The sequence below is a fragment of the Chelonoidis abingdonii genome, chromosome 1 (assembly GCF_003597395.2).
Source record: "Chelonoidis abingdonii isolate Lonesome George chromosome 1, CheloAbing_2.0, whole genome shotgun sequence".
NCBI lineage: Eukaryota > Metazoa > Chordata > Testudines > Testudinidae > Chelonoidis > Chelonoidis abingdonii.
Window position 1 is genome coordinate 188,783,277 of NC_133769.1, and position 26,641 is coordinate 188,809,917.

The following is a 26,641-nucleotide window of genomic DNA, read 5'->3' on the forward strand; positions in this document are numbered from 1 at the left end:
ATCCAGTCCCAACTTCTGGCAGTCCACAAATAAGAACACAAGGCAAGACTGAGATTGGGCAGTCTATTTATGGTCTGCCTACTCTACCAGATTACTGAATTTTTAAAAAACCTTGGATGCTGATAAACTTTATGACATGGCTCTCTTGTTTTACGGTTGTTGGATAGAAAAATATTTACAACGTTAAGGGTATGGCTACACTCGAAACTTCAAAGCACTGCCGCGGGAGCGCTGCCGTGGGAGTGCTTTGAAGTGTGAGTGTGGTCACAGTGCCAGCACTGGGAGAGAGCTCTCCCAGCGCTGCACGTACTGTACCTCCTCATGGGGATTAGCTTGCAGCGCTGGGAGCCATGCTCCCAGCGCTGCGGCACTGTTTACACTGGCGCTTTACAGCGCTGTATCTTGCAGCGCTCAGGGGGGTGTTTTTTTCACACCCCTGAGCGAGAAAGTTGCAGCGCTGTAAAGCGCCAGTGTAGCCAAGGCCTAATTTATGCCTTAGAGTCTCTCTCACTATAAATGCTTTTAAGTAAAATCATTTTAGCTCTACTGAGAGTAGAATCCCTACATACTTCATCATACTAATTAGGCCTGGTCTACACAGTTTTTGAACCGATTTAATTATTTCAATTAGATGGTTTTTTTTTTTACCAAAATAGTTCTATCAGTACAATCCAATGTGTGGATACAGTTAGTTACGCTGCTATAAATGTGCCTAATACCAATATAGCTTATCCCCTAAATTTATGGGAGTAGGCTATGCCAATATAAGCACCTTTCTACTAATATAACTATGCCCACTTTAGGGAGTTGTACACCTTTAGCTATACTGGTTTCAAATACGTGCAGCTGAAGTGGTACAAAAGCTTTGTAGACAGTGCATTAGAAACCTCCTCCCCAAAACCTCACCAAATGAAATCTTAATTGGAAATTTCATGGGACAGCCAGCACCTTAAAACCCTTTTTCTTGTCTATTTCTTTGCTTACATGTTTCACATTTTGTCTTGCTACCTGCGCACAGGAAATGACCCTCATCTTCAATCCCCATTATTCATTTTATACCATGCAAGAAGTTGTTTGATATATTTTATTCCCTGAAGCCAGTGGTAAACTGGAGCCAGTTCCAGTTCCCAAGAACCAGTTGCTAAAATTGGACCTCCATGGAGGAGAACCAGTTGTTAAAGGGCCAGGGGGTGGGCAAAGAACTCCAGTCGGTGGGCCAAGATTCCCAGCTGGGGAGGCTGAGGCTCCCTCGGCCCCTCCTCCGCTTCTCCCCAGCTGCAGCGTGGCCAGCCGCAGGCACCAGCTGGCCAGCTCAGCTGAGCTCAGGAGTCGTCCTGCTGCCGCCTTTTGAGTGGCCCGGCAAGGTATGGGGGGGCTGCTGCAAGCTCCAGGGCTGGTCAGAGGCGAGGGGGTAAGTGGGACAATTGACCCAGGCCCTGCAGGGGCCCCTGGCCCCACGAGGATGTCTCCCTCAAGCCCTCCCCCACTTTCCCCACCTCTCAGAGCCGCAGCATGGCCAGCATCTGCCAGCAAGGTAAGGGGAGGCGGGGGCTGCAAGCTTCAGGCCTGCCGGGGGTGGGGAGGCAAGTGGGGCAATTTGCCCCGGGCCCCTGGCTCCACCAGGATGTCTTCCCCCGCAGAGCTGCAGCGTGGCCAGCAGCTGGGCAGCTCAGCTGAGCTCCTGAGTCATCCTGCTGCTTTGAGCTGCCAGCAAGGTAAAGGGGGCTGCAAGCTCCAGGGTCACCAGGGGGTGAGGGGAAAGTGGGGCAATTTGCCCCAGGCCCTTCAGGGGCCTCCGTCCCCACAAGTATGTCTCCCCCTGCCCCGGTCTCTCCCCCGCTATGTCCTAGAATGGTTCAGGACAGCAGCGCCACCCACAGGCAGCATAGGTATGCTGTTAAGCCCAGGGTTCAGCCCTCAGAGCAGCACAGAATTGGGAGGGTACAAAGGGGGCTTACAGCAACCTTTGCCCTTACTTTTCCTGGGCTGCAAGGTTTATTTTGTGCCTCTAAGGGTATGTCTATGCTGCAATTAGACAACCATGGCTGGCCCAGGCCATCTGACTAGGGCTCACGGGGCTCAAGCCAAGGTGTTGTTTAATTGCAGTGTAGATGTATAGGCTTCGGCTGCAGCCCGAGCTTCGAAATCCTCCCACCTCACAGGGTCCTAGAGCTTGAGCACACCACAATTAAACAGCCCCTCAGCCTGAGCTCCATGAGCATGAATCAGCTGGCACAGGCCAGCCACAGGTGTCTAACTGCAGTGTAGACCTATCCTATGAGGCACAGAACAAAAACAGCACTAAGTAATTTGCCATGGGATTCCAAGTAAATTAGCAAGGTTCTGACTTCTTAGCTGTATGTTATTTAGGACTGTTATTAATTCATAATAGTCTACTTTTGTCAGTGACTCATAATTCCAATGGTATATATTTTCCATTCAGTACTCATTCTCTTAGACTGGGAACTCATATTATATTCTGTTTGAAATTCTGCCTTTGCTGCACTTGGCATTTGTGTGCGGAATACATTAAAATGCAAAAATGTTGCTATATTAAATGCAGGATAAATTGTGAAGTAAAATCCTCCTACCAACATTCTAGTGAATCGTTAGTTCTCACAAGATGGAAAGGCAAAGTTTAAATGTTATGGTGTCTGTACAGTTATCTGTGGAGATTTTATGAATGGCTACTGGGGTATTGTCAACTTTATGAACTGATTAATACATTAATAGTTAAAGGAGCTTAGGAAATGACATTTAAGCATTAAAACTGAAATCATACATACTTATCAGTGTCAGTAAGCTGGGCATACATGTTTTGCTCTCGTAATGTAGAATCCAAACAGGGGCAGACCCTATTTGCTTACTCACACGTGGACTACACTTAAGTCAACAGGTTTGTTCTGTATGTGTGTGTGAGAAAATCTGTATACAGACACACTGCAGAGGACAGAAAAATGCTGAAATAATGTTTTAAAATGTCTGTTACAGGAAAGGGTTGAATCTTGCATATTTTAGAGATGCAGGTCATACTCACTCACAGGAGTGGTCCTTTGAACTAATTGTGACTGCTTGCATAAGGATGGAAGTATCCTGCCAGAGTAAGCAGTATGTGCACAGAACTTGCATATACAATGGAGTGTGTACTTAATATTTATGCACAAATCAACTGTTTCGCAGGATGAATTATGTCTTAGACAAGGATATAATTTGTTGTGACAACAATATACTTGTATTTAGGACTATACATTATACACAAATTTCCACAAGCAGCCCAATAAATAATTTCCAGAAACACCTCAAACAATCTAATCTTCAAGTATCCTTTTTACCAATTGTCCACTTACCTTTCTGGATCTGTAGTAGATCTTAGCCTCATTCGGAGAATCCTGAGCTTATATTTTGGGCCTATTAGGGTCCTTGTAGAAAAAGTCAAGGAAATTCTTGATATTTTGTCAAAATCCTCATAAAATCCAACAAAGATACTGGCTTGTCTATACTGCTGAAATGTAGCAGCTTCACTAGAGAGAAAGTATAACACATTGTTATCTGAGTCAGATCCACTGTTATTAAAAAATTACTTTTTGTAAAATGTCTTATTTGTGGTTAAGTTCAGAACTGGGAGTCTGGAGAACTGGATCCAGATTCCCTGGTACATGTATTCATTTTACACCACATTACATGTGTAAACTGGCCCTTACCCTGCTGTTACTGACCAGGGACCACCGCCACAGTGTAAGGAGGATTCTCCTGTAGGACAGAGCTAGCAAAGGGTTCAGAAAAAGAGGTATGGCCAGAGGAGATGTGACCAGGATACCACTGTCCCATGCTGATCCCTGGCTGAGTCATCAACTCAGTGAGACAGTTTTCATTTGGTGTACATTACAGCCTCCCTTAGGCTGCTTTAACCTAGCCCATGGGCATCAGCCCTGCACAGAGTGCAATAGGATCTGTGCAATTCAAAGGTGATCTTTAACATGCACACACCCTTAATACTCTATGCCCTGTGCAGAGCAGCCAGAACCAGAATCTGGCCCCTAGATTTTATTCTGCCTCTGCTTCTGCTAAAGACTTCTGCGAGACCTTTGGCAACTCTTTTAGGGACTAAATTTCAAAGCCAGGTATGTGCAATTACACTTGCAATACAACATACCCCACATTGTACCTACTTTGTATAGACAATTTCTACAGCTGTGCGTACAAACTGTAAAATTACATACACAAAATGGGTAATTACACGTCTCACTGGCCATTAAGTGTACAATTACTCAATTTATGTATGTTATCATGGTAACTGTGCACACAAAATTAGGTACATATAAATATGCACATTTTTGTGTATGCTCTGTGATTCTGAACAGCAGGATCATAATTCCTGTGCTTCTGTTTCCTCCTCTTCAAAATGGGGAAAATAATAATTATTTACCTACCTTGAGAGATTAAAGTAATAGATGTTTATAAAGTTCATTGCAATTTTTGGATGAGAAACACTATATGTGTCAGGCATAAGATAACATAGGTCACTTATATAGGACATAATTCTGAGCTCACACTAGTTTTTTGAGTGTCACTCCACTGATTTCAATGAAGTTACTCCCAATTTACACCTATGTAGGTAGCAGGAGAAAAAAGCCTATATACACATACTACATGAAAATGTCTTTAGATTCTAACAAATCTGTGAAAGCCAAGACAAATCTGAGTTGCTAATGCCTTAATTCAGCACTGTTATTGCATGTATAATGGTAAAGACTCTTTAAGAATGTTTTTTACATTCAATAATAAACAGTGTGCTATTGAACTGACAGCTATAAACAGTCTGCTCAGTAACTTTTTAAAATAACTGCAAGCAGTCACTGCCTCAGTGTGTTAATTCTCGGACTACTTTGACGCTATATGATAGTGCCCTCCATTTTTATTTTAGATCTGTTAGTGAAAGGGACCATGATAAGTTTCTAGACATAGTATGGCTTTTCATTTTTACCTAAAAGCAGAAAAACCTCAACTGATCCTCTACTATCTAAGCTTGTCCTGTATTTACCCAATTAACAGAACTTTTAATGGTTTTCTTCTTTTTTTTTAATCTATCCCAATAGAGATACGGTTGCAAGGTAAGGCAACTTTAGATAAATAAAAGATAAAAAACCTGTTGAGTAAAACATGACTTACCTATTCATTTTTGATTCTATTGTGTTTCCAGCACTGTCTGTTATTTTAATTCTAATGAAACCTCTCCTAATGCTTTTGTTCCAAGTAATAAAATCCACAAAATAGTAATACACTGCAAAATAGAAACAGAAAATAATAAGATTCAAAGATTGAATTCAACATTATAAATATGATTCCTGTCCTCTCCCTATTAAAAATACTCATTGGATTAGGACGATGACTCATAATCTCTCTCTCTAGGTTACTGGTTCAAATCAGAGGTAAGAGGCTATTAAGTAAAGTAGTTTCCATACGATGGCTATTTGTAGTTATGTGACTAGAGCTGGTGGCTTCCCCCAGTCCTTAGAAGGAAAGGGTCCTCTCACTGGACTGGTTACCTCCTGAGCACCTGCCTCATGCCCAGAGGTGGTTTTCCATCTCTGTTTCTCTTTCTCCTCTTCTGAACCTCTTAAGAAATTTACCCAGCCCTGGTCTACACTATGAGTTTAGGTCGAATTTAGCAGCATTAGATTGATTTAACCCTGCACCCGTCCACACGACGAAACCATTTCTGTCAACTTAGAGGGCTCTTAAAATCCATTTCTGTACTCCTCCTCGACAAGGTTGAATTTGGGGTAGTGTGGACGCAATTCGATGGTATTGGCCTCCGGGAGCTATCCCAGAGTGCTCCATTGTGACCACTCTGGACAGCACTCTCAACTCAGACACACTGGCCGGGTAGACAGGAAATGTGCTGCGAACTTTTGAATTTCATTTCCTGTTTGGCCAGTGTGGTGAGCTCAGAGGTGACCATGGAGTCCCAGAATCACAAAAGAACTCCAAGATGGACTGAACAGGAGGTACTGGTTCCAATCACTGTATGGGGAGAGGAATCCGTGCTATCAGAACTCCATTCCAAAAGACGAAATGCCCAAATATTTGAAAAAATCTCCAAGGGCATGAAGGACAAAGGCTATAACAGGGACCTGCAGCAGTGCCACGTGAAACTTAAGGAGCTCAGGCAAGCCTACCAAAGAACCAGAGAGGCAAACGGCCACTCCGGGTCAGAGGCTCAGACATGCCGCTTCTATGATGAGCTGCATGCCGTTCCAGGGGATGCCCCGACAACTTCCCCACCCCTGTGCATGGACTCCGTCAATAGATTCTCACGCAACAGGTATGCGGATTTTGGGGATGAGGAAGATGAGGAGGAGGAGGTTGAAGACAGCACACAACAAGCAAGTGGAGAAACCGCTTTCCCTGACAGCCAGGAACTGTTTATCACCCTGGAGCCAGTACCCTCCCAACTCACCAAGGTGGGTTCCCGGACCTTGGAGGCAGAGAAGGGACCTTTGGTGAGTGTACTTTTGTAAATATAATACATGGTTTAAAAGCAAGTATGTTTAATGATTAATTTGCCCTGAAGACTTGGTATGCATTCACGGCCAGTACAGCTACCAGAAAAGTCTGTTAACGTGTATGGGGATGAAGCAGAAATACTCCAGGGACATCTCAATGAAGCTCTCCTGGATGTACTCCCAAAGCCTTTGCAAAAGGTTTCTGGAGAGGGCAGACTTATTCTGTCCACCATTGTAGGACACTTTACCATGCCAGGCCAGTAGCACGTAGTCTGGAATCATTGCATAACAAAGCATGGCAGCGTATGGTCCTGTTTTTTATCTTTCTGTGTTATCCTCAGGAGAGTGATATCATTCATGGTCATCTGATTGAAATAGGGGAATTTCATTAAGGGGACATTCAGAGGCGGCCATTCATGCTGGGCTGTTTGCCTGTGGCTGAACAGAAATCAACCCCCCCGCCCCCCGGTAGCCACGCGGTGGGGGGAGGGGTGAAGTGATCATCCCAGAGATTTGGAGGGTTGGGGGGGTTAGTTGGGTTTGTGCTGCACGTTAACCTGAAAACTGAAGCCCCTCCTTTTAAATGGCCAACCCATTTTAAATGGCCAACCCAATGGGTGCTTGGTATGGGAAATGAGGGTGCTGCTGTTTGAAACCATTCTCACATGTTATGAAGGTTAAAAAAACCAAAAGACTGTGGTTTACAATGTCTGCCTGCAAACAGAATTCTGTTGTCCGCCAGCCCCACGTATGTGATTTCTCACACCAAACCGACAGGCTCTCAATATAAGAGGCAAATGCAACCTTGTAAAGAAAGCACATGCGCTATGTAATGTTAACAGCTTGGTTCACTGTGAAAGAGTCTATCCATTGTTCTCTAAAATGTGTCTTTTTAAATACTACTCTCTCTTTTTTTCCTCCCGCAACTGCAAATGTTTCAATGCTCCCCCTATCATCTCCGTCCCAGAGGCTAGTGAAGATTAGAAGGAGAAAAAAAACACACTCGCGATGAAAAGTTCTCTGAGCTCATGTAGTCCTCCCACACTGACAGAGCCCAGCAGAATGCATGGAGGCAGACAACGTCAGCGTGCAGGAAAGCATAAAATGAATGCGAGGACAGGAGGGACGCATGAGAGGACAGGTGGTAGGAGCAAGAGGAGAGGTGGCGGGATCAAGATCATAGGTGGTGTCAGCGTGATGAGAGGAGGCAGGAAGCAATGCTGAGGCTAATGGAGGATCAAACTGATATGTTCCAGTGTATAGTTGAGGTGCAGGAAAGGCAGCAGGAGCACAGACCACCGCTGCAGCCCCTGTGTAACCAACCACCCTCCTCCCCAAGTTCCATAGCCTCCTCACCCAGATACCCAAAGAACACGGTGGGGGAGGGCCTCTGGGCACCCAACCGCTCCACTCCAGAGGACTGCCCAAGCAACAGAAAGCTGGCATTCAATAAGTTTTGAAGTGCACTGGGGCCTTGGCCTTCCCTCCTCCCCTCCTCCACTACCCCACCTGATGCTTCCCTCCTCCTCCACCCCTCCAGGCTACCTTGGCAGATATCCCCCCATCTGTGTGATGAATTAATAAAGAATGCATGAATTTGAAACAACAATGACTTTATTGCCTCTGCAATCGGTGATCAAAGTGGGGAGGAGAGGGCGGTTGGCTTACAGGGAAGCAGAATGAACCAAGGGGCGGGTTTTCATCAAGGAGAAACAAACAGAACTTTCACACCGTAGCCTGGCCAGTGATCAAACCGGTTTTCAAAGCTTCTCTGATGCGCAGCGTGCCCTGCTGTGCTCTTCTAACCGCCCTGGTGTCTGGCTATGCGTAATCAGTGGCCAGACAATTTGCCGCAAACTCCCACACCGCCATTAACTTCTCCCCCTTACTCTCACAGAGGTTGTACAGCACAGAGCAAGCAGTAATAACAATAGCAATATCAGTTTCGCTGAGGTCTAACCGAGTCAGTACACTGCACCAGCGCACTTTTAAACATCCAAATACACATTCTACCACCATTCTGCACTTGCTCAGCCTATAGTTGAACAGCTCCTAACTACTGTCCAAGGTGCCTGTGCATAGCTTCATGAGCCATGGCATTAAGGGGTAGGCTGGGTCCCCAAGGATAACTATAGGCATTTCAACATCCCCAATGGTTATTTTCTGGTCTGGAAAGTAAGTTCCTTGCTGTAGCTGTTCACACAGATCAGAGTTCCTAAAGATGCAAGCATCATGTACCTTTCGCAACCATCCCACGTTGATGTTGGTGAAACGACCCTTGTGATCCACCAATGCTTGCAGCAGCATTGAAAAGTACCCCTTTCGGTTTATGTATTGGCTGCCTTGGTGCTCCGGTCCCAAGATATGGATATGCGTTCTGTCTATCACGCTACCACAGTTAAGGAATCCCATTGCAGCAAAGCCATCCACTATGACCTGCACATTTCCCAGAGTCACTACACTTGATAGCAGCAGCTCAGTGATCATGCTGGCTACTTGGATCACAGCAGATTTGCCCACTCCAAATTGATTCCCGACTGACCGGTAACTGTATGGTGTTGCAAGCTTCCAGAGGGGTATCGTCACTCGCTTGTGAACTGTGAGGGCTGCTCTCATCCTGGTATTCTGGCGCTTCAGGGCAGGGGAAAGCAAGTCACAAAGTTCCATGAAAGTGCCCTTAAGCACGCAAAAGTTTCGCAATCACTAGGAATCATACCACATCTGCGACACAATGTGGTCTCACCAGTCTGTGCTTGTTTCCCGGGCCCAGAATTGGTGTTCCACGGCATGAACCTGCCCTATTACCACCATGATGTCCACATTGCCAGGGCCCATGCTTTGAAAGAAGTCTGTGTCCTTGTCCTCATCACTCTCATCATCACCCTGCTGTCGTTTCCTCGCCTGCTTTTGAAGTTTCTGGTGCTGCGTATACTGCAAGATAGTGCATGTGGTGTTTACAGTGCTCATAACTGCTGCAGTGATCTGAACGGACTCCATGCTTGCTGTGGTATGGTGTCAGCAGGAGAGCAGAGTGGCAGCGGAAGCGGTCATTCGATGACGATGGTTTGCAGCCCTACTGCATCATCTGCTGCCAGAGCAGGAGAGCAGAATGGCAGCGGAAGCGGTCGTTTGAAAACGACAGTTTGCAGTCCTACTGCACTGTGTGTTACCAGCAGTACCCAGGACCCAAGATTGGCAGCTGAGCTGAGCAGGCTGCACACTTGCCATGGTATGGCATCTCTGTGGACAAAAGGCGCAAAATGATTGTCTGCCATTGCTTTCACGGAGGAAGGGGGGCCTGACGACACGGCTTACCAAGTTGGCTTACAGGGAATTATAATCAAGAAAGGCAGTGGGTTTACATCAAGGCGAAACACACACAACTGTCACACTGAAGCCTGACGAGTCATGAAACTGGTTTTCAAACCCTCTGTGAAACGCAGCGTGCCTTGCTGTGCTCTTCTAATTGCAAACAGTAGTAGCAAACAACACCAGCAAGCTTTTAAATGTCCAAAGGCACATTCTACCACGATTCTGAACTTGCTCAGCCTATAGTTGAACTTCTCCTTACTACTGTCCAGGCTTCATGAGCCATGGGAGCAAGGGGTAGGCTGGGGTAGGTGTAACCGCGCGGTGCTGCCGGCTAGGAGAGAAGCCTGAGGCAGAAGCCTCCAGCTTGCATTATAGTAAGGCAGGACTGAATCTCCATGAGACAAAACTTAAAGAAGAGACTGACCTGGAGTCACTCCCATTTATGTCCAGGCACCCCTGACTGATCTCACTGAGGTCTGCCAGGTGCACCCATGTCTGCCGAGATGCCCTGACCAACCTCACCGAGGTTGGCCAGGAGCACCCACGAGATGACCATGATGGCTAGCAGTCGTATTGCACCATCTGCTGCCGCGAAGGCAAGGAGTTGCTGCTATGTAGCAATACAGTACTGTGTCTGCCAGCAGCACCCAGGAGACATACAGTGATGGTGAGCTGAGTGGGCTCCACGCTTGCTGTGGTATGTCGTCTGCATGGGTAACCCAGGAAAAAGGGTGAGAAACGATTGTTTGCCGTTGCTTTCACGGAAAGAGGGAGGGAGGGGGGCCTGATGACATGTACCCAAAACCACCCGCTACAATGTTTTTGCCCCATCAGGCACTGGGAGCTCAACCCAGAATTCCAATGGGCGGCGGAGACTGCAGGAACTGTGAGATAGCTATCCACAGTACATCGCTCCAAAAGTTGATGCTAGCCTTGCTACTGTGGACGCACTCCGCCGACTTAATCAACCTAATTTCGTAGTGTAGACATAACCCCACAGTCTTTTTTGTAGCTAATCCCACTCTCCCTTTGGGGACTGTTTACTAACAAAATCCGTCCAACAACAGTCTTCAAACCCCCCCCAAATAATACCCTTCACCACTACCTAAAAGTTCATGCTCTGCTCTGGCTCTTCTACCATTCTTGGAGCTTTTCCTCTGTCTCAGTCTGTTTCCTCATCAGTCTGCCACTCGCAGCCTTTCCTACTAGGAGTTCAAAGTTCTAGCTTTGACTTCCTTCTCCTGCCAGTGTCTCTCCTGCAAGCTTCTGAGGGAGATGGCAGCATATATACTGCTGTCCTACTGAGAACTCCTCTGGATCCGTGGGGAGAGAGGGGCACCATGCCCCACCCTACACCACAGGGCTCCTGATTCCAGATACCTTAGTGTCCTGGGTTTTCCCCATCCAACTACTAACTCCCTGGGACTCCTTCTTCTCTCTTCTGGCTTTGACAACTATGTCCTCCTTTTCTAGTTCCAATTTCTCTGAAACAGGGTTTTCTGGCCTCCTCTAGGCCTAAAGGGCCAGGATACCCCATTACAGATCCACATCACAAAATAACCAGCATTATTGGTGTTAAGAGTTTGATCATGTATTCCATTGTTCAGACCAAACCTCTATTCACTTCAGCGGGAGCTCTGCCTGACAAAGGAATGAGGGGTCAGATTCAAACTGCCATCTTTGTTGGCAGCTTCCAGAGACAGTGAATGAGAATGTTGTAAAGCATTACACTTCCAGAAAATAGTTGAGGTATATTGCCAGAATGTTGGAGGAAATTGGATTACATTATGGCTGCCAATACAGTACGTATTGTGTGAATAATCAGAGGAAAAGAAACTATTTGGGGTTGTTATATATCTTTTGAGCACTAAATTCAATTAAAATTGTTTTGTATATTCTTTTTTAATATTCTTTGCTCAAAAAACAAGTCTCACTTTATAGAAATGTTTTAAGTTTGTTTTCCCTATGTGTGTTTTGGGTTTTTAGTTTGATTTATCTCTTTTGTTTATTTCATAGTCTCTTTTATTTGTTTTCTCAGTAACCTTTTTTCCTTTTCAAATCTCCAGGGATTATGATAGGTTTCACTCAGTAATTACCCTGCTCTCCTGACTCATTTATTGGTCTAATTTCTCCGTTGCTTCTTGCGTATTAGTACTTTACTATGCCCAGTTGTGTCAGGGCTTCTTGTTCCACTGCATGTGTTTTGATTATTACTGTATATGTACAATACAACCATGTTCCCTTCCTTTCCCACCTAAGCAAGTTCTCTCACCCAGCCTCTCCTCAGTAACTAACTAGCCTAGCTCTCTGGCTCCTCTTTCCCTCCTAAGAGCCCATCTTTCTCCATATCCAATGCAGCTGCATTCATTTCTCTTTCCTATTGAGCTCACTCATTGCTTACTATTCTGGCCAGATCATCCCTCTCCTTTCCCCATTCTATAAACTGACACTTAACGGACTATTTAGCTTCTTTTTATTATAGTATTTTACAAGTCATATAGTAGCAATGTTCAAAATTTAATCAAGAACATTTCATCTTTTCTGTATCAGTTAATAATCAGTGACAAGTTTGGTAAGTGTAAAAAAGTAATGCATGGTCAGTCACTTACAGCAGAATGGTTCTTGGCCTGAGGTATCAAAATAAGCCTTTGTCTCCGGAGGGTCTTTTTGGATTAAATAGTTTTTCCACTTATCAGCAAAATAACCTGAAATACAAATTTTATAAAATTCAACATTAGAGTACTAAGCAAAATAGCAACAAATACAAAAGAGCAAATTACTAAAGGTTATACATTTTATCGTAATTTTTCAGTGCATTAATTGGGAAAGAAAACTGATTTGGAAAACATAAAAATAATCCAACTAGTCCAACAGATAATATATATCCTTTCAGTCTTCAGTAGGCCACTTAACATACTTCCTCTGCTATACTAAGATCATAAGAATTGTCATTCTGGATTAGAGCAGGGGACCATCTTGTCTAGTATCTTATTCCAAAAGTGGCCATTACCAACTGCTTCAGAGGAAGACGTAAGAAACCTCCTATTGAACAATTAAGGAAAAGGTCCATAGGTAAAGTTTCTTCCTGTTCTTCTTATCAGTTATCTTACCACTAAATTATGAGGGTTGATATGCTTCCTAAGAATGTTGAGCTTTTTATCCTGTGTAATGTATTTGTGGATATTTTATCTTATAAATGTTTAATCCACTCTGAATCCTACTAAATTCTAGTTTAAATGTAAATGTAATGTAAAAAGTATTTCCATTTCACCCGTTTTTTAATTTGTTGCCAGTCAGTCTCATTAATTGTCTCCTTACTCTTGTGGTATGAAAGAGGTTACATGGGTATGCCTGATTTAACTTCTTTACTATTTATTATTATGCATATTTCTATCATGCCCCTCTTATTCATCTCCTCTCTAAATGAAACTGTCCCAATCTCTTCAATCTCTCCCTAACTTTACATTTCTACATGATTCTAATTATTTTTGTTGCCGGCCTCTGTTTTGGACTAGTAAGCCCAGTGAAGAAAGTTTATATGGATTTAACCCCTGCAATGAATCTAGAGGCCTTTAAAAAAGCAGTCATAGCATTAAAACTTTAGGTTATTTTTAGATACTAGGTAGTTCTGCAAGCAACCCCCCTTCCACAGATCCTGCCAATGTTTCCTGTAATATTTACAGAAGGCTGCAATATGGATACAAAGTCTAAACTACTTGAGAAACAGCTATTTTCAGTGAAGAAACTGCTATGAAAAAGTCACCAATACATTATTTTTCCTTCCAACTTACAACACAGACACGACCATGTAAGTCTTACCCAGTACTGGACATGGCATTGGTTGAAAATCTTCACAGTTGGCACATTTTCCATTCTTGTAATCCAAGTATGAATCACAAGGGTATGTTGTTATGTTGCAACTCTGTCTCAAGGATGACAGGAACAAGAAAACAGACCTCTGATGGTCACATTTAAAAAACTGAGCTCCTTTAATTAAAAAAGAAAAATTAAAGACTCAAGGAATATCACCAAATATAGCTCAGTGGTTTTGAGCAGTGGCCTGCTAAACCTAGGGTTAGGAGTTCAATCCTTGAGGAGACCACTTAGGGATCTGTGGCAAAATCAGTACTTGGTCCTGTTAGTGAAGGCAGGGGGCTGGACTCAATGATCTTTTTGGGGTCCCTTCCAGCTCGATGAGATAAGTATACCTCCGTATATTTTTTTTAATTTTATTTTATATCTTTTGCTAAAAAGAAACAATATTAGCCACACAACAAAATACCATATATGCTCAATCATAAGCCAGTTCATTTATAAGCCGACCTCCACATGATGGATAAGTAAAAATGGAAATTTTTTATAACCCATTCATAAGCTGACCCTATAATTCAGGGATCAGCAAACTTTGGCTCCCAGGCCATCAGGATAAGCCGCTGGTGGTCCGAGATGGTTGGTTTGTCTGAGCGTTCGCAGGCACGGAGGTAAATGCCAACTGCTCACCCTGACAGTCCAGGGCAGCAACTGGTGGGGACATTTTTTGGGAGGGAGAAGCTGGAAGTCAGGGGAGAAACCCCTGTGACCACCCCCCACATGACTCCACCCCTAGCCTGGGACCCCCACACTCTCCCCATCCCATCCCTTCTCACCTTATCTGAGGAGGGCCAGGGGAGGATGTCTTTGACCTGGCTGGAGCTGCTCCAGCAGGTTGTGCCACGTGGCTGCAGCCTGCTCTGGCAGGCCAGACTGGGCGGTACGGCTGCAGCATGTTCCAGTGGGCTGGGCCAGGCGGCACAGCTGCAGCATGCTCCGGCGGTGTGGCCACACCCTGCTCTGGGGGGTGGGGCCAAGTGGCACAGCTGCAGCCTGCCAGCCCCGGAGCTGCCGCTGCTTTGGAGGCAGGGGGGAGAGCAGCATGGCCAGAAGTGGAGAGACTCTGGCCCCGCCTCTTCCCATCTGTCTCTGCTGGCTATGCTGCTTCTCTTTGCTCCCTCTGTTGGGGGCAGGGGCTGTGTCCCACCTCTCCCTCTCTACACCCATTCATAAGCCAACCCCCATCTCTGGTGCTTCCCTTTTTTACAAAAAAAAATTTGGTTTATGAACGAGTATATATGGTAATCCCATTTCAGTTCTTGCTAAATTATTCCCTACTGCTCAGGGAGAAGGTTGACCTGTGGTTTATTTGGCTACCAGCTTTCAAAGGTGAGGAATGGATTTATACCTATCCAAAAATAAAAGATGAGGAATTAAGGAGGAGCTAGAGTATACAGTTGCTGAACAAAGGGGCAGTGTACATAGAAAAAGTATTGTACTGAGCCCTCTTGCAAAATTTACAGAGTTATTGGGATTAAACATGGGCCCAAGTCAAAATGGGCCAAATTGCCCCTCACATGAGATGGAGCTTAGGGAGAAAGACCTTCTGGGAGCATCTCCTTATCAAGATTCCCCCATGCTCTTCTTCTGGGGGGCAAGTTCCTCTCTTCCCACAAACTAGGCTGCAGGACCTTTCCATAACACTGCAGATGCCCAGGAATCCTAAAGAATTCTCAAGTATCCAGGGCCATCCACACAGGGCCCACCACAGCAATTCTGGTCCCTTGTGGTCCCACATTACTCTTGGTAGTGGGGCTCTTCTGTAGCCATTCTACCAGGAACTCTCCCTAGTCATAGCTGCCCAATAGACATCCCTCTTAACAGGGAGGTCCCCACCACAGAAGGGGTCTGTGGAAAGGCAGTACAGCTGCAGCCTGTAACATTATATCACCTTTTCAATGTAAACTCTCTGGGAGAAGGATGTTGTACAACTGCTGTACCCCCAGCCTCTCATTCCTCCCCTGGCATGACTATATACATATATACAAAGACAGTAAGCATCTTACACACACTGTATACATTGTAAGTAATAAGATACAGCAGGTATTTTGGTTAAAATCTAGGTAGCAGTGTGCATGGACTAGTTCTTATTCACCCAGTAGCAGAGTGGGAAAGAAAAAGAATACACTGGGCTCAGCTATCCCAACAGTTCTATACACGCAAGCCCCACTGATTTCAGTTTTTCCTTACCAAACCTTAGTTGATTAACTGTATACATCTTCTGCCATGCTCTTTTCTGAATTAAAATGAACATATCTTTATTTACCACTAAACAGTGTTTGTGGACAGCCAGGCTGATCTGCTCCTCCGTTTGGATAGAAATCGATATGTCCTAAAGGTTCCCTGAAGCCTAGAACTAAAGTAAAAACATCTGAGGTAATAAAATACATCAATGGAATTTTCAAATGATACTTTGTAATTACACAATAAAGTTTAATAAGGCGTTGTAGGGGTCACCCCACTCCTGCCCTGAAGGGCTTAAAACAGCCCTGGGAGAGGGCTGCAGTGGGGAAAAAGTTAGGCTGATTGAGGGAAGCAGTCACAGGTGGGGCCATGTCCCAATCAGACCACAGCTAGCCCTATAAGAGGGCTGAGGGGCAGAGGCTGACACACACTCTTTCTCTAGATTCCTGAGAGAGATGGACCTGGCTGCGTGGAAGCTGAGAAGGGTACCTGAGGTGGAGCAGTGCTGGGGAAGGGCAGAGGGAGCTAGGGAGCTCCAGCCTAGTAAAACCCCAGGCTGCAGGCCTTGCTAAGAAGGCCAAAAAGGTACTAGGGTTGCAGGGGGGCAGCTCAGAGATAGGTAAAGGCAGCAGGTCCTAACCCCCTTGCCGATGAGTGGTATACAGACTGCAGTCTGCCCCAGTGAGTGGGGACTAGATGGAGACTAGCAGTAGCCACTGAGCCAAGGTGGGGATAGAGGGTTGGGGGTTCCCCTTGGAGGGGAGACCCAGACAGAGGGGGTACTGTGGGGGTGGAACCCCTTGGCAAAGGGCACCGGGGTCCAGGAGGGACATGAGGACCAGCGGCAAGTGAGACATCAGCTGGCAGAGGGAGCTCCGGAGCTGGAAAAGAGCTAATTCACTGGACAACCAGCAGGAGGCACCGCACTGGTGGGTCATTGTCCTGAGACAGTCTTAAAGGTAAATAAAAGTTTCTGGAGCTTATTTTCCTCTTGCTTTTCACTCCTACTGAGACAAACTGAGTATGTTCCTTTTGTTCTAGTTGCACTTTTCTTCCTTTTAATCATGTTATTTTCTTTAAAAACAAAAGTAATAATATGCAAAAATCAGTGGGCTATATGCTAACCAGACATTTGCACAGGACCCCCATTGACACCAATGAGATTGCCATGCATGGAATGAAAGAAGACTAGAACCCTATGTTTACATAGTGTGGTAGGGATTTTAATTGCACAAAGGTAAGGAAATTCAGAGCTCTGGTTTGCCTCAGCAAACAAAATTCTGCACCCATGTTAGTTTAATTAGGACTTTTCATTCTATGCTCATAACACTGAGCCCTGAGACAAACTAGCAGACCTCAATACAATGTAGCAGAAAGGAAAGGAACTGACTTAGCCCCTCAAAGACTCTCACTGATTTTAGTGGGCTTTGGATTAGATCCACATACTTTAAACACATATGTACACAGTAGAACCTCCGAGTTATGAACACCAGCGTTCTGAACTGAACTGGTCAACCACACACCTAATTTGAAATTGAAAGTACACAATCAGGAAGCAGCAGAGACAAAAAAAAAAAGTAAATACAGTGCAGTACTGTGTTAAAAGTAAACTTTTAAAAATATAAAAGGAAAGTTGGTTTTCTTCTGCATAGTAAGGCTTCAAAGCTGTATTAACTCAATGTTCAGTTATAAACTTTTGAAAGAACAACCATAACATTTGGTTCAGATTTACGAACATTTCAGAGTTACGAACAACCTCCATTCCTGAGGTGTTCATAATGCTAAGGTTCTACTATGCTTATTCATTTTACTGCATATGATCTTAGTTTACCGGGTCAAGGTGTTTTAAAGATTAATGTTTTAATATGTCTTAATATGTAAGTCAATACATTAATGTTAATTGTTAATATTATTATTGAGACCCTATTGTGATACATATGACCAAAGGACAGAGATGAGAGACTTTTTGTGCTCTTAAAAATCATCGGAATTAATTATTCTTGGCAGAATTATGGTGCTGTGGAAATTCTGACTGACTTTCTTGATTTTTTTGTATAATGAAAATCTTGATTTCAGCATTACACTAATGTGATTCTGCTCAGGATTCTCAATAGTGGTTCTAAATCCATCCTCTGTTAAAGTCCATCCTCCATAGAAGTCAACGGGAGTGGTAGTTGCCCATATGACAGAATAATACTACAGGGTCAAATTCAAGTGTTCACAGTTATTGATGTGTGTATGGATATGATGTGAGCATTGTACAAATTATCTTAATGCTTAACTAGCCTACAAAGAACCCAGTGTGAATTGACCCATTATATTTACACATATTTTGATTTTCTCGGGAGACTGCATGAATTCTTCTTCCTTCAAAGTGCATTTACTAGAATATTATAGACATAAATTACTAGAAAATAGCGTCCTATGAACAAAAGGAGAGTTGTGTGGGAGTGAATCATCTGGCCTACACATTTGTTGACTTTTTAAATTAAAAAAGTCCTGAAACTAATTAGTTTTGTATCTAGAGCTGAATTAGGTCACTCAAAATAGTCTGATGACAACCAAACCCTTCATATAAGAATAGAAGGATTGAGCCCTTCATCTCTCAAATGAATTCCATTTTCAGTTTGAACAGGCATACAGGGACTTATTTAATGCCACTGAAGTCAATGGAAAGACTCCCATTGAATACAATGGGATCAGACCCTTAGATAGCAACAACTCAGAACTGCTCCTGTTTATCAGTATCAACCAGAGCAACATTACTTAGATGCTCCTAATTGGCTTTCTCCCCTCCTCTTTCCTACTCCTGCATTCCATGTTGTATATTTCCTCCTAAACTCAAACAGGAAAGTGTAAGCTATGTCTTTACCATCTATATCAGTATGAATGACGTCAACAAACTTTGCATCTGTATGATCCAGTCTCTCATTTGGTGGTTTCCCACTGAATGAAGGGCCAGCTGGGTCAAGACCTGAAAGAAAAGAAGAAACATGTGGGCATTATTTTTCTAGGGCTCCATTTCAATAATAATTTTTAATCTAAATTTTTCTCAAATGCAGTCACCGTGGCTGCATGTGGCCACCAATCGCTTTTCATGTGGCCACAGCCTCCTGGATGGTGATGCAACAAAAGACAAGAATGTGCAAAGTATGTTATTTGTTTCTATTCTGTTTGGGTCTGGTAAAGAATAAGACAACTGTACATTATTATTACTGAGTATGCAATAAAAATCTACATAAATTACAATGATTTGGATGTGTATATGTGCATATTTGTTTTTCCTAAAGTTAATTAAACATTTTAGGAAAAATTGTCAGAATGGCCACCAGCAAGTGTTGGTGGCCGCACTCTGAGGCCACCAAAAAATTTCTTGTGAAACTGTTTGAATAGATGCCTTTACAATTTCTACTCTAACACATAGTTCATGCACAAAGACTCACCCCTTTCTGGGTTTGTCTATATTAATTAACAATACAGTTCAAGCCTTCACTCCATACTTAGTATCTCCTAGGGTTCCTACTACAGGACTGCTCGTCCACATCCTAGATTCTCTCCACCCGAAGAGCCCACCTCCCTTTCATCTAGGGGAGTAACAAGCCACCTACACCATGGTTCTGAGTCAGCAGAACTGCTTTATTCTTTCCCAGCAGAAACAATGTCTGCTAAGTGAGTGGGTTATTTCAGGCAAAACTTCCAGACTGTGACACCAAAAGAACATGGTATAACATTTGCAGCAGTCCTGGTTCCAAACAAGCCATGCCCCATTTATAGATTTATGTTGAAATTATTTGAAATGTGTGGTTAAACACAGTTTTTTAATGCATAACCAGGTGAAACTAGTCAGGTTTTGACTGAGTTTACATGTGAAATTTAGTATTTGTGAATCTGAAATTCAGAGAATGAGAAGTCTGAACACACAAGGATCAAAATAGAAGAAGTTGATTTCTTGAAACTTGGTCAAGTAAATGGCTTAGCTTTGTTCATCTCTGTCACAAATCCTTCAAATGCAGGGTCTCCATCCTGTATTTTTATGCATCCATATTCCACTGATATTAACATGCATCCAAACCTCCCACTGAAGTCAACAGGAATTCTGAAATACTATTTATACTCAATCATAAGCCGGTTTGTTTATAAGCTGACCCCCACAAGATGGATAAGTAAAAATGGAAAATTTTTATGACCCGTTCATAAGCTGAAGCTATAATTCAGGGGGTAAGCAAACTTTGGCTCCCAGGCCATCAGGATAAGCCACTGGTGGGCCAAGATGGTTTGTTTACCTCGCATCTGCAGGCACAGAGGTAAACCTAAGTAAACAAAGCATCCCGGCACTCCAGAGGCTTACCCTGATGGGCCGGAACAGCAGCTGGTGGGGAAATTTTGGGGGGAGGAGAAGCTGGGGATCAGGAGAGTAACCCCTGTAACCACCCCCTACATGATCCCACCCGTAGCCCGGGACACCCACACTCTCCCCTTCCCATCTTATCTGGGGAAGGCCAAGGGAGGAGCTGCTCTGGCAGGCTGGGCAGTGTGGCTGCAGCATGATCCGGTGTGGCAGGGAGGGCGGTGCAGCCACAGCCTGCTCTGGGGTGCGGGGCTGAGCGTCACAGCTGCAGCCTGCCAGCCCCGGAGCTGCAGCTACTTTGGAAGCTGGGGGGAGAGCAGCGTGGCCAAAAGCGGAGAGACTCTGGCCCCGCCTCTTCCCTTCTGTCTCTGCTGGCTGTGCTGCCTCTCCTTGCTCCCTCTGTTGGGGGGAGGGGCTGCACCCCACCTCTCCCTCTCTATACTCGTTCATAAGCCAAACCCCGTCTCTGGTGCTTCCTTTTTTTATTAAAAAAATTCAGCTTATGAACGAGTATATATGGTACATAAAATGCTTGATCAGGCCCTAGGCCTAAAATTAGGTTTTTAAATCCATATTTAAGCTCCTCTAAAGTAGGTGGCTTGATCTGCGAGGGTGCTAGGCACCTGGAACTGTCATTTAGGATTCTAACTTTAGTCAAGTAGGTTTGAACATTTTGGCCACAATTTTTTTTTCTCCAAAGTGACAAATCCTAGAACATATTTTTGTAGTGGATTAAAAAAGAATTAAAAATGTAATATTTCTAAATACTGTTTATGCTACTGTTCTAGTGGGTCAAATTAATCTCTGGATTTACATCAAGGATGCATTTGATCCATTGTCTTACTAAATAATTTAATCATGTGCTATGTGTTGATTTTTCAACACTGACACCCATGTGGTATGCATAGGGTGACCGTATAGCAACTGTGGAAAAAACAGGACAGGGGATGGAGGGGTAACAGGCACAAATATAAGAAAAAGTCCCCAAAAAACAGGACTGTCCCTTTAAAAACAGGACATGGTCACCCTAGGTATACAGCTAACTTAGACAATGGTGGAATATAAACTAGAATGGGGGTGGCAGGTTTAAAAGTCTTACCTGTAATTCTGCCAAGTGTACCATTATACATTTCTCCAACAAATCCAGCTATATGAGCCCCAAGGCTAACTCCAATCATATAAATAGAGTCAAGAGAGGCTCCATATGCCTGTCAGTTAAAAAAAAAAAAGGAGTGATTATGGGTTATAGAAATGTTAACCATAAGGTTTACAATATGGTTAGCAGAATAGACTTCAGTAAACTCAGTTTTACTATTTACTTTTCCTTAAAACTTTAGGGGTTTTTTTCTGACTTTTAAAAATGATGGATTTCAAGTGTCTTTTTTATTAAACTTTCTGTACTAGTTATACTGTACAGTTGTTATAAAAATGTATGAAGGAGGCTGGTAACCTTTCTTCCAGGCTATCTCATTGATTTTTTTGAAGAAGAGACAGAGTGTTATGAGATTCTCTAGGAAGGTGAATTCCTAAAACCATCAGCTAAAAGCAACTTTGACCCCATCCCAATACAATTAAAAAATACTAATAACAAGCTCTGATATCACATGGCCAGTTCAGCAAGTCTACATCTGCAGAACCGCTTGAGAGGAGGCCATGCTTACCACATGCAGTAGCTATTGCAGGACTCAGGGGCAATACCAGCAGATCTAGAGCCTGCAAGGCCATGGGATTGGGAATTTCTCTCAATCAGTTCTAGAGGTAGGATATATTATTCCTGGTCTGGAGGTGAATTAACAACTAAATGGCTGCATGACAATCATTTTGTCAGCATGACATTTGGAGTCCTGGGCCTTAACATCTTTACCTCCACTTTTTACCCCCCTCGTGAACATTTTACTTTAACATAAGTTGTAGCAGATCAAGATCTGCTCAATGCATGTGGTGCAGCCAATGTTCCACTAGGTAGCCTACTTGCTTACTGTAAGTGGTAAGCAGTAGCCTGCATCACGGACCTGGGATTATGCAATATGTAGTCCTGTCTACCCCAGTATGGGACTGTGCCTACATTCTTAAAATTATTTTAGTCTTACGTAAGTTTTCCACCATATTTTTGTAATTTAGCAAGTACAACCCAATCAGCATTAGCTGATCCCAGAGGCCATGCTATGATGTGCCATATCTTCTGTCATCTCTTCTTATCACTTTCCCCCAAAACCCACTTTCTTTCTCTGTTAACCTTTGTGCAGATATTTTCTTGTTACAGAATCTTCAAACTTTCTGAGAATGCTCAGGATGGGAAGTGATGGAGATGGAAGAAATTCAAACAATAAAATTGATAATTAAGTAAATTAGACTTTAAATTATTTTTGTCCATTTCATTAAGGACTGATCCAAAACCTATTAAAGTCCATGGGTGGGTCTTTCCACCACTGTTGTAGGTTTTGGCTCAGACTTTTATTCATCAACAATTGTTTTAGCTGCTCCTGTTAGCACTAATATTTTGTACAATGGAGAACTGTTTTAAACTGCCTTTTATCAGTGATTTCTGATAAACATTCCATATAAGAAATATTCATAAGTGGGCTTTCTTTGCATCTCATTTAGTACTTAAAGGAGTAGCTGATGCAACAATTTTTAATAATGTAATGGTCAGAGTTTTGCATGACCTTTCTCCTCTGAGAGAGCAGCTCTTTGCATAATGCATCTGAAACTCCTCGCTGACAAAGTGATTCAAATACAATCTCGGTTCCATTGAAATAAAGTGCCCAAACTGCTTTTGACGTCAATGGGAGCAGATGTGGGAACAAAGATATGTGAGTGACATAGTAGTAACTTTATGCAGTCACTAATGTAAGCATTTTGGTACAAATATTTCAAAGTATGGTATTTATTGTGTTCTTTCTGAGACCACTATATTTTGAACACTTCTTTTTTTTTAGCACCCAAAGCTATGCTATTTTAAATCATTTACCTCCAGGGTAAATGTCTACCTTACCAACATCTGATCAATATATTTCTTCAAGATTTCTGCAACTCTTCTGGTGTTGTGGACCGCATTATGATAAATTACAGTCGTAGCACCCCTGTTCCAATCTACTATAATGAGATTAATGTCCACTAAAGACAGCAGAAGTTCTTTAATGTCATTCAGCCATATTGGTGTAGAGCCTGTTAGTCTTAAGCCATGGACTATAAAGACAGTTTTCTTGGTCACATCCAGATATGTAGATGCTGTTGTATTATAGTCACTGAGACTCTCAGCACAGTTTTGGTTTGTCCTTGTGTATAACAGCAGTTTCACTTTTAGAGCTGTCCCAGCTAAAGCATTGTGTATGCTAAGATCTGTGAACTCTTCACATTTTTGTTCTGTATCTGAAAAATATAAAAATGTTAGACAATTGTTTAATCAGTTAGACTATGTAAAAGGCCATTCTTTTACATTTTCTTTCTCTAATTGTCCACAAAGGTTGAAGTACTTCCATTTATTCTATCATTCTGAACTCATCTAAAGCCTATGCTCATTCCAACTCTGTGACACAAACCTGGGGCCAGATCCACAGCTAGTGTAAATCAACACAGCTCCATGGACTTCAAAGTTGATTTACCCAACTGAAGGTTGGGCCCCCAATATTTTAATAAACCGTTCTCAGTTTCTCCTGTCATATGCCTCTTTACATTAACAAAGTATAAAAATACAAACTGTCAATTTCTTTTGGAAAGTTGAAGTAGGAAGAGAAACGGTAACTACTCTGTTCCTAAATGGTAGTTTTTCATGTAAGCTTGTTGTTTAAACTAAGTTTTCAGTTTACTGAGGATTCTATAAATAGGCAAAAAAAAAAAAATGGGAATCTAGCAGAGATTGGAGGAAGTGGTTGCAGCACTTTCACATTTCTCTGGAACCAAGTGGCATTATAGACAAAGTGGACATGGTTAAATCACCCACACAGTTACACATGGCAGGTCCACAGGCCCTCGATATCCACAGTGCATTGCGGTGAAAGCATGAAAGGGATTACAAACTAGCTGACAAAGGTGTGTTTTGTTTTGTTTTTCAATCAAGAATACTGTGATCCACATGAGAACACCACTTGGAAAGGTCCTTTATATTCTTTTAATCAAGAAACCAACTGACAGGTGAGATCTCTGAACACTATGTTCCAAATCTACATAACCAAGATAAATCATGTGAATTTTAACAATTAACAGATGGAATAATTAGAGGCCAGATTATTTGTGGAATAATTGATAACCAAGCCAAAGCAAGGTTACTGCAAGAAATGGACTTGACATTGCAAAGAACAGTGGATATATGCAGGGTTAATGAAAACCAAAATAAGGTGACAGAGCAGGGTTACAAAAAGTCCTGAGTCTTCCTGCTCTATCATCTGGAAAGGCACAAAATTTCTCTCTGCTCATTCATTCAATCACCTCGTCAGAAATGATTGTAACCATAATTATTACATATTTGGAATTATTGGTATTTAATTTTAAAAGCCAATTTTTTTCTGAATAAAAGCATTAAATGTTTTATTTTATTTAAGTAATTTGCCGTTTTTATTTAACAGGTTACATCTTTGTGGATTAAGTATGACTCACTAAATCAGATAACTAATAAAAGAAGACACATATGGCTTTAATCTTTAATAGACTGGTACATAGTGAACCTTAGTAAAGTGAGGAACTCTGAAATTTAAGAACAGTTCAGATTCAGATGCAATTATTTTGATCTTCATACTAACAACATCAAAGGTCCTATTTAAGTGTCTTATATTGGCAAGATACTGAAATGTTATCATCTGTCAAATTAAATTTCTGTTTTTCAAATCATGACAATGTTAGGTGAGTTGAGAAAACTAAAATAGAAATTCTCTCTCACACATGCCACTCACACACCCACAACTACATGCTGGAGACAGTTTCAGTAAAAAAAAAAAAAAAATTACTTAGACATCTACTTGTATTTTAAATATTCAGATTCACAGCTAAACTGTACAATATTTTTCCTCGGTGTACTATGAAACAGCTGTTCTTCCTCTAGAAAATCCAAAATGGATATCTCTATCTTACAATTAGATAAAATAATTATTATTACCATGTATTTCTCAAACCTGTGTAGTGAATTACACTGAGATACCTTAAATATTTAAATGTTCCTTCATATTAATGGGACTATTTTGATATCTACTCATAAAGCTCAATTGTCCTCTCACTTACATTATTCTAAATCAGGAATAACATGGAATTACATGGGCAAAAAACCAATGTAAGAGAGATCAGACTTAGATCAATGGAAATACAAAGGCCTTTCCTGTTGGAGATATCAAAGATGAGTGAAACCTACTAGCTGAAAGGTATGCTACATAAGAGTTAAACATATCTCAGATGTTTACTTTCAAGTATTAATAGAGTATAAAAGGTGTTCACTGAAAAGTAAATACAGGAAAAAGGACAAAGCATCTGCTTTGTACACTTATGCATACTTTATATTGTGGAATTAGATGAAAACTCACATGGATTTTAAATGTTTATAAATAATTTGAAACTGTTCAGCAGTAAATCATAAAGCAAACAGGAAGTTTGCAAATTCAATTTCACACATTTCTGAGGCAACATTTACTGGTTTCAGGTTTCAGAGTGGTAGTGGTGTTAGTCTGTACCAGCAAAAACAACGAGGAGTCCTTGTGGCACCTTAGAGACTTAACAAATTTATTTGAGCATAAGCTTTCGTGGGCTAAAACCCACTTTATCAGATGCATGGAGTGGAACATACAGTAGGGAGGTATAAATACACAGCATATGAAAAGATGAGAGTTGCCTTACCAACTGGGGGCCAGTGCTAATAAGGCCAATTCAATTAAGGTGGAGGTGGCCTATTTTCAACAGTTGACAAGAAGAGATGAATATCAAGAAAGGGAAAATTACTTTTGTGGTGTTAAAGAGGGCAATGCAACGTATAATTAACATTTGTATAATGAACATGTTTGTATAACTAACATTGCTTTTTATACACTCTCATGAGAATACTCAAATATGCACTTTTACCAGATGAGAAAATTATAAATATCAGTTGGCAGTTTGTATTTATTCCAGTAAATATATATCATTTCACCCTTTTCTGTTTCAATTTGTACAATTTCTTTTATATTTGTCTTCACTTAGTGGCTTTTGAGGCTAGGACAGAGAGAACCTTACATAAACACACATTTTGATTTGAAGGGTTTTAATAAACAAATTATAATGTACATAAAAAATAAACTCATACATTTGTAAAATATACTTTGAAAATCTTCATACCTAGTAAATTAATGCTGAATAATCTCATCTTATGTTTAAAACAATTTTTGCAAAATAGTTTTACAGTTCTTATACACTTCCACAATACAAAGTGCACATACTTCTGTTTGTGACAAAAAATGCAGGA

At 42.3% G+C, this 26,641-nt stretch overlaps 2 protein-coding genes across 5 annotated transcripts in view; one reads left to right on the top strand and one right to left on the bottom strand.

Moving 5' to 3' along the window:
* Positions 1-26,641, bottom strand: part of LIPI (lipase I) — a 43,332-nt gene that overhangs the window by 9,579 nt on the left and 7,112 nt on the right. For 3 of the 4 annotated variants that reach the window (XM_075073177.1, XM_032786902.2, XM_032786901.2), the window contains exons 2-9: positions 23,216-23,592; positions 21,320-21,428; positions 18,745-18,846; positions 15,955-16,044; positions 13,638-13,805; positions 12,428-12,523; positions 5,170-5,281; positions 3,348-3,521 (exon numbers count right to left, since the gene is read on the bottom strand). In XM_075073177.1, the coding sequence (XP_074929278.1) occupies positions 3,348-3,521; positions 5,170-5,281; positions 12,428-12,523; positions 13,638-13,805; positions 15,955-16,044; positions 18,745-18,846; positions 21,320-21,428; positions 23,216-23,592 (1,228 nt within the window). The remainder of the gene's footprint in view (positions 1-3,347; positions 3,522-5,169; positions 5,282-12,427; positions 12,524-13,637; positions 13,806-15,954; positions 16,045-18,744; positions 18,847-21,319; positions 21,429-23,215; positions 23,593-26,641) is intronic. The other variant, XM_032786903.2, reaches the window with a different exon arrangement.
* On the top strand, positions 5,961-6,521 carry LOC142048000 (myb/SANT-like DNA-binding domain-containing protein 7). The gene has a single exon (XM_075074088.1). It carries the CDS (start codon positions 5,961-5,963, stop codon positions 6,519-6,521), a length of 561 nt encoding a protein of 186 aa, XP_074930189.1.

Bases quoted from the DNA above. Each gene is read 5' to 3' on its own strand.
- LOC142048000 (XM_075074088.1), top strand. From the start codon at position 5,961: ATGGAGTCCCAGAATCACAAAAGAACTCCAAGATGGACTGAACAGGAG.